The sequence below is a fragment of the Homarus americanus genome, unplaced genomic scaffold, assembly GCF_018991925.1.
Source record: "Homarus americanus isolate GMGI-L3 unplaced genomic scaffold, GMGI_Hamer_2.0 scaffold25013, whole genome shotgun sequence".
Lineage (NCBI taxonomy): Eukaryota > Metazoa > Arthropoda > Malacostraca > Decapoda > Nephropidae > Homarus > Homarus americanus.
In genome coordinates, this window is record NW_024722158.1 from 6149218 (window position 1) to 6161085 (window position 11868).

At 45.5% G+C, this 11868-nt stretch overlaps 1 protein-coding gene across 1 annotated transcript in view; it reads left to right on the top strand.

Annotated features, from left to right (window-relative positions):
- Positions 1 to 1728: 1728 nt before the first annotated feature.
- The window catches only part of LOC121862173 (homeobox protein CHOX-CAD-like), a 29125-nt gene continuing 18985 nt past the window's right edge, over positions 1729 to 11868 (top strand). The window contains exons 1-2 of the mRNA XM_042360249.1: positions 1729 to 2819; positions 7261 to 7299. Of these exons, the coding sequence (XP_042216183.1) occupies positions 2087 to 2819; positions 7261 to 7299 (772 nt within the window). The 5' untranslated portion in view covers positions 1729 to 2086. The remainder of the gene's footprint in view (positions 2820 to 7260; positions 7300 to 11868) is intronic.

The following is an 11868-nucleotide window of genomic DNA, read 5'->3' on the forward strand; positions in this document are numbered from 1 at the left end:
CACCCCCTGACACCAACACCCCTTATCCTGACACCACTACCAACTTTGACAAGCCTGAGAGGAAACTTCTATTGCGTGATGAGGGCAAGAGAAGGGCAAGAGAAGGGCAAGAGAATGGAAGAGAAGGGGAAGAGAAGGGGAACAGAAGGGTAAGAGAAGGTGGAGGGGGGGGGGGGCAGGTGACGAGAACTAATAGGCAGGTGAGGTAAGGGGGCTATCACCTGTGTTAATTATTCCTCTGTACCAGACATACAAATAGACGGACATCTGGTCAATCAAAACCTTCCTTTCTTTTTACTTAACTAACCAACACATTCGGGCACAACAGGTACAGGTATAAACTAATGACCTCACCTGTAATTTAACTGTAATGGCTAGTTAACTAGTGTATATTGATAGGTTAAAAACTATATTAAGTCCTAAAGGTTTTTTTGTGTCTATTGTGAACACGAGTCACACATCCTATTAAAAGATGAGAATTTGCTTTCACCTTAATAATGTCTATGAACCTGAATAGATCCACCTGAGCTGTTACCTGTCGTTGAGTTGGATATACGCATCCATCTACTCATCCACCTACCCATTCACCCACTCACACTAATCATCCAATCATTACGTCCTAATAACCCCGAATCACCTAATCAGTAATTAATTTAAGAACTAATCACAATCAGATTTGGACATCAATTAATCAGAAATATTTACGTTTTTTTTTTTATAATTAATAAAAAAATAACTAAAAAACCCCCCTGAAATTTGAGAGAAATCCAAGATAACTAAAACCTTGATCAGTTTCCTAAGTCCAATTCAGAAATAGAATTACTTGATAAAATTCACGTCAGTTAATCTATACTTACTTGGTGGGGAAATACCATTGATAAGGAGGAAAGGAAAGTGTTTGTGAAATATATCTGGACCTGCAGAGATTCAGGTCGGTGTTGGTTTCTGTGGCTCGCTGGTATTTCCTCTTGGGTGGTGATGGTGATGGTGGTGGTGATGGTGGTGGTGATGGTGGTGATAGTAGTGGTGGTGTTGGTGGGGATAGTGGTGGTGGTGGTGGTGGTGGTGGTGGTGGTGGTGGTGGTGGTGTTGGTGGTGATAGTGGTGGTGGTGGTGAGTTGATATGAGACTAATAGACACGTGTGATGGTGTTAGCTGAATAGGTGATGCACGCACCCTCTATCCTCATACCTTCTATCCACGCACCCTCTACCTCCACACCCCCTCTACCTCCGCCCCTTCTACCCACGCCCTGTCTACCCACGCACCCCTTGTTACTTTGTCTAAGAGCCCTTGGTGAGGACCGACGCCAGAAGCCTTTCAGTAAGTTGGAGCTAAAAAAAGGAACACTGCGTGACGGACTAAGTGACACACGTGCTGTTGACTCCCTCGGCTTATCTTTTTCTCTCTCCCCGAGACCAAAATATTTTCCTCGTTGGAATATTATTTCCCGTAAAATTCAGACATTTGGGACACCATTATCGAAACCCCTTTGTTACAAGATTTAACATAAGGATTTCTTGCAAGGCGACCTACCGCGTTATCCCAAGTTGTAGTGATGACGCCCAGACGTTATCTTATTGGTGGAGGCCTTGTGAGCAGGAGCCGCGCTATTTGTCAGGGGAAGGTTATGGGAGGAGCTGGAAGTGCAGAGGAGGCGGGACGAAGGCGGGGCTAGTAAGGGGACCCGGGCAGCGCGGGTAGCGGCCATTACCTGATGGTGATGGAGACCGCGTAGCACGTCCGTCACCCTGACAATTCTGTCCGACGCGTCACGCCTTAACACACTACAGGGCCCCGCTCGGCTCTCTTTGACTTATGAAAATACATCAGTTTTTGGAACAGTGTAAATATTTTGGCCATGAAAATCCACGAATAAGCAGTTCAGTCTATAGTGTATACAGTATATTGTGAAACTTGAAGTGAAGAGCGCAGCCATCGTGCCGCAGTGTCCGGCAGTGTCGTGGCCAGACTGTGGTGTGCAAGCAGTGCTCGCGGTGTGGTCGTGTACACCAAGTGGAGTGATTGTTTAGAACAGACGGTGTGGGCGCGGCCGGTGATGGGCGGCTGGCCTTGCTAGAGTACCATGGTGCTGATGGTCGGGGCCTCAGACATCACCATGTTCCCCGCCGCCAACAGGCCGCCGCCGCACTCGGTGGTAGCACAACAGAGCCACGCTGGCTACTTCGGCTACTACCCACAACAAGCGGCGCATCACCACCATCACCACCACCCGCACCACCAGTATGCTCCACCAGATCTCAACTGCAACTTGCAGCCTTTTATGGCGGGACAGTTCGGCGACGGTCTGCAGGGAGGTGCGTGGCACAACCCGGCCGCTATGTACATGCCGGCGTCTCACCATTCTGCTGCCGCCGCCCACTGCCAGCAGCGATCACCCACCGGCTACGAGGATTGGGTTGGACCTCTGCATCATAATGGGGGTCATGGGGGCGCCTCACCCTTGCCGCAGCCCTCAGTACTCTCATCATCAGCCCCTGGGGGAGTCCAACAACCGCCCCACACCCCGTCGCCGTGTGCCCCCGGCACCACAACACAAACAGGGCCAGGCTCCCCAAACTTCGCACACTATCAAAAGTTGGCTCCTATAGCGGGTCCTCCTGAGTTCAGCAGCGACGGGGGCGTCCCAGGGGGCGGCGGAGCCCAGTCACCACACGATAATGTCTTAACATTAGGCGAGGGCGCGGGGGAGGCTGGGTCCTCGCCCAACACCCACGGCCCACCACCACGCCCACAGCAGGTTCGCTCACCGTTTGAATGGATGAAGAAGCCGTCATACCAGGCGCAGCCGAACTCAGGTAAGTTGCGGCCCTCCCTTATGTGTGCACCCAGCAGGAGGCAGAGTGAGGTCCGCTGAGAGAGTAAGGCCGTCCCGTGAGGGAGTTAACGGGGGAGGATTAGAAGCCGATCCCATTGAGGAGGGGGAGGGAGGCCGCTGGGGTGACACGCGCCATGAAAGAAATAAAAGGACGATGCCGTTTTGGTCTTTTAGTTAATCATGGGGAAACCTTCTGACTTGTGTCCAGAACCTGAACCACAGCCGCCCGCCAGACCATAATACTCAGTGTATATAATAAAAGAGTTAACGACCTACACAACACGACCAGTCAACACGCGGGTCTATTGAAGAACTTGAGGGTTATGATCATAATACACAAGAGAATGTTTATTGTGGCTGTTTCAACAAAAGCAGCGTCGTCGGCCACCCTACTGATCCCACCCCAGAGGAGCTGATAACCTCCGATACCCTAATACGCCCGACTCTAGATAACAACCTGAAAGTCAACCGCTGTCTGGACCAAAAGTTTCAGAACCCACTTCCAAATTTTAGACACATTCTTCACGACCTTTGTTCATGCTTCTTAAGATGATAAAGTTGATGAATTTTTACATTAGGTTAGGTTAGGCTAGGTTAGGCTTGGTTAGGTTAGGTTAGGGAGAAAAATTTGATCTTTTCATTCAGTCATTCGCCACACAGCAGACAACAGCTCACCGCCATTATATCACTTATCGCGGGAACAAATTATAATACAGCTACAGTTTTCACACACACACACACACACACACACACACACACACACACACACACACACACACACACGCACACACGCGCACACACACACGTAATAATAGCACAGTTTACCACAATATGTTCAAAGACACTGAGGTTATCCCCGTTCATGTGAGGACAGAAGAAATGAAGTACAAGGCTGAGTATTGTTCCTATTATATATTAAATCATAACAATTTGAGTATCACGTGAAGATTTACCCCCAACTTATTTCACCTGAAGATTAATCACCCTAACGATACCTGGGGAAGGGACGGGAGGGGGAGGGGGGGGTTAACTGGTTGGGTATTGGTTAGGTTAAGTTAGCATCAGGGTGGTTAGTCTTCAGATGAAATAAAGGTAATTTGGTTAGGTTAATTATTGGTTATAGGTCAGGTTAGGTTAGGTTAGGTTAATTTAGCGTTAGAATGAATAGCCCTTTTACTACGGGGACGCTATACTTTTAATACACACTCTACATCACTCCACCAATGTTATTCACTCAGAGGGAACACCATACACGAGAGGTTAATTAATCAGGTGAGATAAAGGTAAATCAACAGGTAATTTCACAGGTAAATCTCAATATATCTAACACTCATACAACTAATTAACCAGGTGAGATAAATTAAAGACAAATCAACAGGTAATTTCACAGGTAAATCTCATTATATCACACTCCTGGACTTAAGACGCTTCAATAACTAGACCTTTCATCCTTAGTTATACTTTGAAGGGATTTTGACGGTCCTTCTATATAAACCCGCTATAATACTTCCCGTAATCTCTCTCTTGTGAATTATCTTTCTCAATGGTCCGCGTGTCTCAGTCAACCATCGTACAGGACATGGTAGTGTTATCTGCCTCTGAAATCTTTTGTTGATACGTAGATTTGGTTTGAGTTTGGTTAGATTAGGTTAGCGTTAGGTTAGGTTTGGTTAGGTTAGCGTTAGGTTAGGTTAGGTTAGGTTAGCGTTAGGTTAGGTTTGGTTAGGTTAGGTTAGGTTAGGTTAGCGTTAGGTTAGGTTAGGTTAGGTTTGTGTTGTGTGTAGTCCTCCGCGATTCAAACACATTTTACAGATATGAAGATCGCGCACCTGCACCCCGACACCTGCACCCCGACACCTGCAACGCCGATGTAATATTATGTTAGGTTAGGTTAGATGAGGTTAGTTTTATAAGGTATTTATGATTAGGTTAACGATAGCTAGGTCAGGTTTGCGGTAATTAAGTTAAGTTTTAGATTAGCGGCAGTTAATATATACGTTAAGCGGTAATTCGATTTTGTGTTCTATGTATTGATTGTTTAAGTGTTGTATTGTATGTGTGTTGTATGTGTGTTAATTATTAGGTGTTGTATATGTGTTGTGTGTTGCGTTGTGTGATAAGTTGAGTGTTTAATTATGCACTGAATGTTCTGTGTTGTGTTGCGTCGTGTGTTGTATTGGGTTATGCTGTGTTATGTTACGTTGTGTTGTGTTATGCTGTGTTTTAGTGTTGTGGACGATAAATAATTACTCGTCTATTTACGAGTCAATTAAACCGGCCAGACTTGTTCAGTGGGTCAAATACGATAAGATAACATTTATTTATTTATTTATTTTATTTTATTTATTTATTATTATTTATTTTTCATGACGTGAGGGACAGAGGGGGCTTTAGTTTTTATGGGGTCAGAGGTGCAATCTCCCCCCCCTCCCTCAAATACATCATCGATATGGGGAAGACAACAAGAATAGGAAATAATAATAATAATAAATAATAATAATAATAATAATAATAATAATAATAATAATAATAATAACAATAATAATAATAATAATAATATATAATAATAATAATAATAATAATAATAATAATAATAATAATAATAATAATCCGCTTTTACGAATAGCAAATAACACGGAATATTTGAAGGCAGAAACCTAGAGAGAGGGCATAAAGTACATTCTTGTGACGCAACAGTGGAATGATGTGGATCTCTTTAACATTCTTGATGAGACGTTTTTAAGGTTTATGATTGTAGAACTCTCTTCTCTCTCTCTCTCTCTCTCTCTCTCTCTCTCTCTCTCTCTCTCAACACACTATACCTTGTGGTTTGGTTTAACACATGACAGTTGCTGACTTTTCTCCCTCAAGTGGAAAACCTTTGTAATATAACATTTTCTTTTTGTACGTGTGTGAGTCTGTCTGTTCTACACACACACACACACACACACACACACACACACACACACACACACACACAGGAAATAAAAGTGACCACCACACCATCGCTCTACGGATTCTGGTTGAGCAGCTTTTCCATGTACTGCGGTGAGCCAACTAACCCACTCCTACTGGCGGTCCTCGGTGCTGGGGGGCGGGGGACTAGGGCAAGACCTCGACGGTATCTTGTGGGTGTTTCTTGGATCACTTTAAGATTTCACACCCTTAGCTTATTTCATCTGGTGGGGAGAGGGGGTGTTGGGGAGGTAGGGGGGAGGAGGTAGGGGGGAGGAGGGGGAGGAGGAGGGGGGTGGAGGAGGAAGGGTGGGATGTGGAAAAGAAGGAGGGATTGGTTGAGGACGGAGAGAGGTGATAGGGAGGAAGAGGGGATGGGAGGGAGAGAAAAATGAGGGAGAGATAGGAAGGAAGGAGGATGAGGAGAGAATTGAACTTACTGAGGCTAATAAGAGGTCCCTGGCCGGATGATGTTAACTACCTTAATGTTAATCTAACCTAATCTAATGTTAATCGAACACATCCTGAACTAACACTAACCTAACACTAACCTAACCTATTTTAACGGTACCTGTGGCGGGATGGGGGAGGTTAAGTTAGTTTAGAATAGGTTAGGTTAGGTTAGGTTAGGACCTAGATTCGTGTTCCTATCGATTCCCGTCACAAGTCGCAGGAAGGTGGGCAAAGTGGGTTGGGTGGCCTGGGGATCATTCTCTCCGCCCATGGGATCATTTCGTCTCTCCCGTTCAGATGAGATTTAGCCTTAGATTTCGATGCTGCCGTTCGTACTCTCCACACCTACCTCTCACACCTCCACCTCTCACACACCTACCTCTCACACCCCACCTCTCACACTCCACCCCTCCTCACCCCACCTCACACCCCCCACCCACCTCTCACCCCCCTCCACCACCCCACCTCTCCACCCTCACCTCACCCCTCCACACACCTACCTCTCCCCCCACTCCCACCTCTCCACACACCCCTACCTCTCACACACCCCACCTCTCACACACCCTACACCCCTCCCACCCCCCCCACACCCACCTCTCACACCCCTCCCACACACACACCCCACCTCTCCCACCCCCACCTCACCCCTCACACCTAACCTCTCCCCTCCCCATCGTCTCTCTTCCTCGTTGACTAATATTCGTTATTTATATTATTCCTTTGTTTATTGGTCATCTTCCTTGTGTTTATCCCTACCTCTCGTGTACACCTTTATACTAATTTACACACCTGAGGCAATTAGTGACCGCGGGATGTACGTATTTCTGCCCACACCCTCCCCACACACACACACACACACCCCACACACACACACCCCCCACACACACACACACACTATACCTCGTAGACTGAGCTCATTAGGAACCAGGTGAGCCGATATACAGGTTGACCACCACTGCAGGTATATGAAGCGACACTCATTCACTCATACCTTGTTCTCTGTCTCTTTTTAGATGGTGCTTACCTGGACATGGACGGAATAGCGATGAAAGGTCAGTTAAGAGAGTGAGGGAGGTATACTGCATTCGGCCTGTCATCATTATCGTCATCGTCGTCATCATCATCATCGTCATCATTATTATTATTACCATCGTTTCTGTTTTTGTGTTTTCTGTTTTCTCTCTCTTATTTCATGATCCAGGTGACGTGTGTAGTAGTAGTAGTAGTAGTAGTAATGTGGGATATTTAATATTAAGGTAAATAAATGGTGGCGAAGGTGTGGCTATTAGAGACTGGAGGCCACTTTAAAAAAAAGTAGTAGTAGTAGTAGTAGTAGTAGTAGTAGTAGTAGTAGTAGTAATAGTAGTCGTAGTAGTAGTAGTAGTTATGAATAATGTTGTCGTAGTAATAATGTGTGTAGGTACAGGTAGACAGAGGACAGCAAGCAGAGGTAAACAGAAAGGTAAGCAAGAGAAAGTAGACAGGAAGGAGTAGGAAAGCAGGTATAGAGGTAGACAGAGGTAGGTAGACAGGGAGGACAGCAAGAGAAAGTAGACAGGAAGGAGTAGGAAAGCAGGTATAGAGGTAGACAGAGGTAGGTAGACAGGGAGGACAGCAAGAGAAGGGAGACAGGGAGAGAGCCAGGCCCTCCCTCACTCCTCACCACATCTCCACCATAAATACTCGTCAGACACCACCACCACCACCACCACCGCTGCTCTCCACTCGGCCATAACAACCCGGGCTAACTACCCACATCCAGTAAATGCTCGTAACGCCCGACAAATGGCCGAGTTAAGTTTGGCCAAGGGAACGAGCGGGTCCCAAGTGCCTTACTCGTATCGTTGCTCGTTTTTCTGAGCCCCACCGAAAAAAAAAAATCTTATTCTCTATCCCCTCCATCACCCAAGCCTCTTCTGTCCGTCTCAAAGTCTCGTTATCTTGTGCTAAATCTTCCTTTATTTTTTTACGTATAGGGATAAAACACCAAAAGATATTAAAAGAATTGATTTTTTCTTCTCCTTTTTCGTCCTTCAAGACTGGAGACACTCGCCTATGTGACATCTTAAGATCGGGGGAAATTCTCTTCACCTGACTTCGTACAAAACTTATTTTTGTCATCCAGGAGGTGCTGAGTTAGCATGCAAGTTGGGCGATTTACCAATGGCTGGGCGTACAGCTCCCTGAGGGGCTGTTGACGAGCCGTGGGGGAGGTTGGTGTGTGTGTGTGTGTGTGTGTGTGTGTGTGTGTGTGTGTGTTGGCAGTAGTATACACACAACTATGAACGTGCTCTTGAAGAACCTTAAGTCAAAACTGAGGTCAAATTTTCCTCGTCTTCTTCTTCGTGTTTACAAACTTTGTCTTTCGTGAATGTCTAGACGTTACCCTGAACAACGGATGAAAAAAGTTTATAGTTTCAAAGTATAAACTGAAATCTGTTTAATTTTAGTATCAAAGTATTAATTAAAACTTTTATTTTCGAAGATTTAATTAAAAACAGATTAAAAGCCGTACTGAACCTGGTAGTTTGATTTAAATCGTGTTTTTAATTTTTATTGCCGTTTTATTTTTATTTTGACTGCCATTATGTTATCCTCTGCTTTAATGTGTGTGTGTGTGTGTGTGTGTGTGTGTGTGTGTGTGTGTGTGTGTGTACTTAATAAAGGAGATGACACTGGTAGATGGAGACATAGGGAGGAGGAGGAGGAGGAGGAGGAGGAGGAGGAGAATACATCAGAGGGTGTCGAGCATTATGTGAATATAAAGTTGACTACTGTACTATTATCAACTATCACCCCCCAGGGACCTCACGCCCTTTAATGTATACATGTGTGTGTGTGTGTGTGTGTGTGTGTACCTATATACAACACTCTACTACCGCTGCAACATTCTTTTCTACCACTTAAATACGGTTGAGTTGGGTTGATTTGAGTTGACTTTGGTTAGGTTAGGTCAGGTTAGGATAGTAATAAGCTTAACGAGGTGATGATACTGACGGCGGAGTACCTCGCTCCTGCCACACCCTCGTCAGCATACAGCACATCCTTGACCACCCTGTTAGGTCATGGGTCTTTGGTCTGTTGGTCTTGTTATGAACTGATGGTAACTGTCTGCTCTCCCCTTCTCTCTCTCTCTCTCTCTCTCTCTCCTTCTCTCCCTCCCTCTCTTCCTCTTATTTCCTCTCTCCCTCCCTTCTTCTTATTTACTCCATTCCTTCCTTCCTCCTTTCGTCTTACTTATTCCCTCTCCCCCTAATTTCTCTAACTTTCCTCCTCTCTACGTTCCTCTGTCCCTCTCTCTCTCACTTCTTTGCCTCTCCTTTCCTCTTACTTCTTCCTTCCTTCCTTCCTTCCTTCCTTCCTTCCTCCCTTCCTTCCTTCCTTCCTTCCTTCCTTCCTTCCTTCCTTCCTTCCTTCCTTCCTTCCTCCCAGCGGCCCTCCATGATAGTGAGGACGCGACAGTTGTACCACAGTCTAGATTAAGTCATTATCCATCCCTCCCTTTACCTCCCTCCCTCCCTACCTTCCTCCCTCCCTACCTTCCTCCCTCCCTACCTTCCTCCCTCCCTACCTTCCTCCCTCCCTACCTCCTTCTCCCTCTCTCTCCCTCCTTCGATTTCTCTCACCCAATCAATAGTCAGTGTCGATTTTTTTATTCATTTTTACGCCTCTTTTTATTTTCGTATTATTATTATTATTATTATTATTATTATTATTATTATTATTATTATTATTATTATTATTATTATTATTATTATTATTATTATTATTATTATTATTATTATTATTATTATTATTATACATTTGGTACGGCGTAAAATATTGGGGAATTTATAATGCATACAGGGCTCGTATACCTGTATGTATGAGACTATGCATACTATATAATGTATGAATGTTGTATACACGTATGTTAAATGAGAGGAAAAAATACATACTCATTGCTATGTATAAGAAAGGTGATGACTGTATGTTTACTGTGATGTGAGAGAGAGAGAGAGAGAGAGAGAGAGAGAGAGAGAGAGAGAGAGAGAGAGAGAGAGAGAGAGATTGGCGACGACTAATATACAATCAAGCAATTCCTGACCTAAGACCACACCTACCGTCCAGTTCCGTTCCATCCCGTCATCATGGAACAGAAACACGGAACATGAACCAATAACACGGAACAGTAACACGGAACATCGGACCACTAACACAAAACATCGGACACGGAGCAGTAACACGGACCAGTAACACGGATCATCAACACGGAACAGTAACATGGATTCTCCTGTAATTATTCTAATGGTCCAGTGTAAACCATTCATAGTGAGACATAAAGGAGTATAAGAATGTGAAATAGAGGAGCGTTGTGGCGTCTTCCTCTCCCTCCCTCACCCCTCTTCCCTCCCTCCCTCTCTCCCTCACCCCTCTTTCCCTCCCTCCCTCTCTCCCTCACCCCTCTTTCCCCCCTCACTCCTCTCAGTCACTACCTCCCTCTCTCCCTACCTCACCCCTCCTCCTCTACCCCTCTCCCCCTCCTCCTCTCCCTCCCTACCCCCTCCTCCCTCTCCCTTCTCCCCCCCCCTCCTCTCCCTTCTTCCCCCCCTCCTCCCCTCCTCCTCGCCTATCAACAAGACAGACGAGCCCAGAGTCGACAATTACTTTGGCTATGTTGAGACACACGTTCATGGCGACGATGCCTTCCAGTTGTTGTGGTTGTGGTGGTGGTAGTAGTGGTTGTGGTGGTGGATGTGGTTGTGATGGTAGTTATTTATTTGTTGTGGTTGTTGTTTGTGGTGGTGGTGGTGGTGAGGTAGTGAGTGGTAGTGGTAATTGGTGGTTGTTGGTGTTGTTGTTGTTGTTGTTGTTGTTGTGGTGGTGGTGGTGGTGGTGGTGGTGGTGGTGGATGTGGTTGTGGTAGTTGTTGTTGTTGTTGTTGTTGTTGTTGTTGTTGTTGTGGTGGTGGTGGTGAGGTCGTGGTGGTGGTGGTGGTGGTGGTTGTTGTTGTTGTGGTGGTGGTGGTGGTGGTAGTGGTGGTGGTAGTGTGGTTGTTGTTGTTGTTGTTGTTGTTGTGGTGGTGGTGGTGGTTGTGGTTGTGGTGGTGGTGGTGGTTGTGGTGGTGGTGGTGGTTGTTGTTGTGGTGGTGGTGGTGGTGATGGGTGTTATGATGATTCACTTGCATAAAACACACACACACACACACACACACTACAGTTCTACTACATGTGATGGTAACAGTATACAGTGGGTTACGGATAATTGGTTGTAGCTCCGGTTAATTCATGCATTTTATGACAGGAAATTACACATTCATTTCCTGGCGATCAATACAGTGTGGACCAGTCTGCCTCAAAGCCAAACAATTTATTTTATTTTATTTTCTGACCTAAATTTATGTGATAAGAATAAATAAATTAATGTAAATTGCAGTAAATAAAAAAAGGGATTTATACATTGTAACCAAACGTAGTAAACTAAACTAAACTTAACCTAACCAAACCCTACCCCATCCTACCCTACCCAACCCTACCCAACCCTACCCTACCCAACCCTACCCTACCCAACCCTACCCTAGCCTACCCTACCCTACCCTACCCTACCCTACCCTACCCTACCCAACCCTACAGCCCCACCTG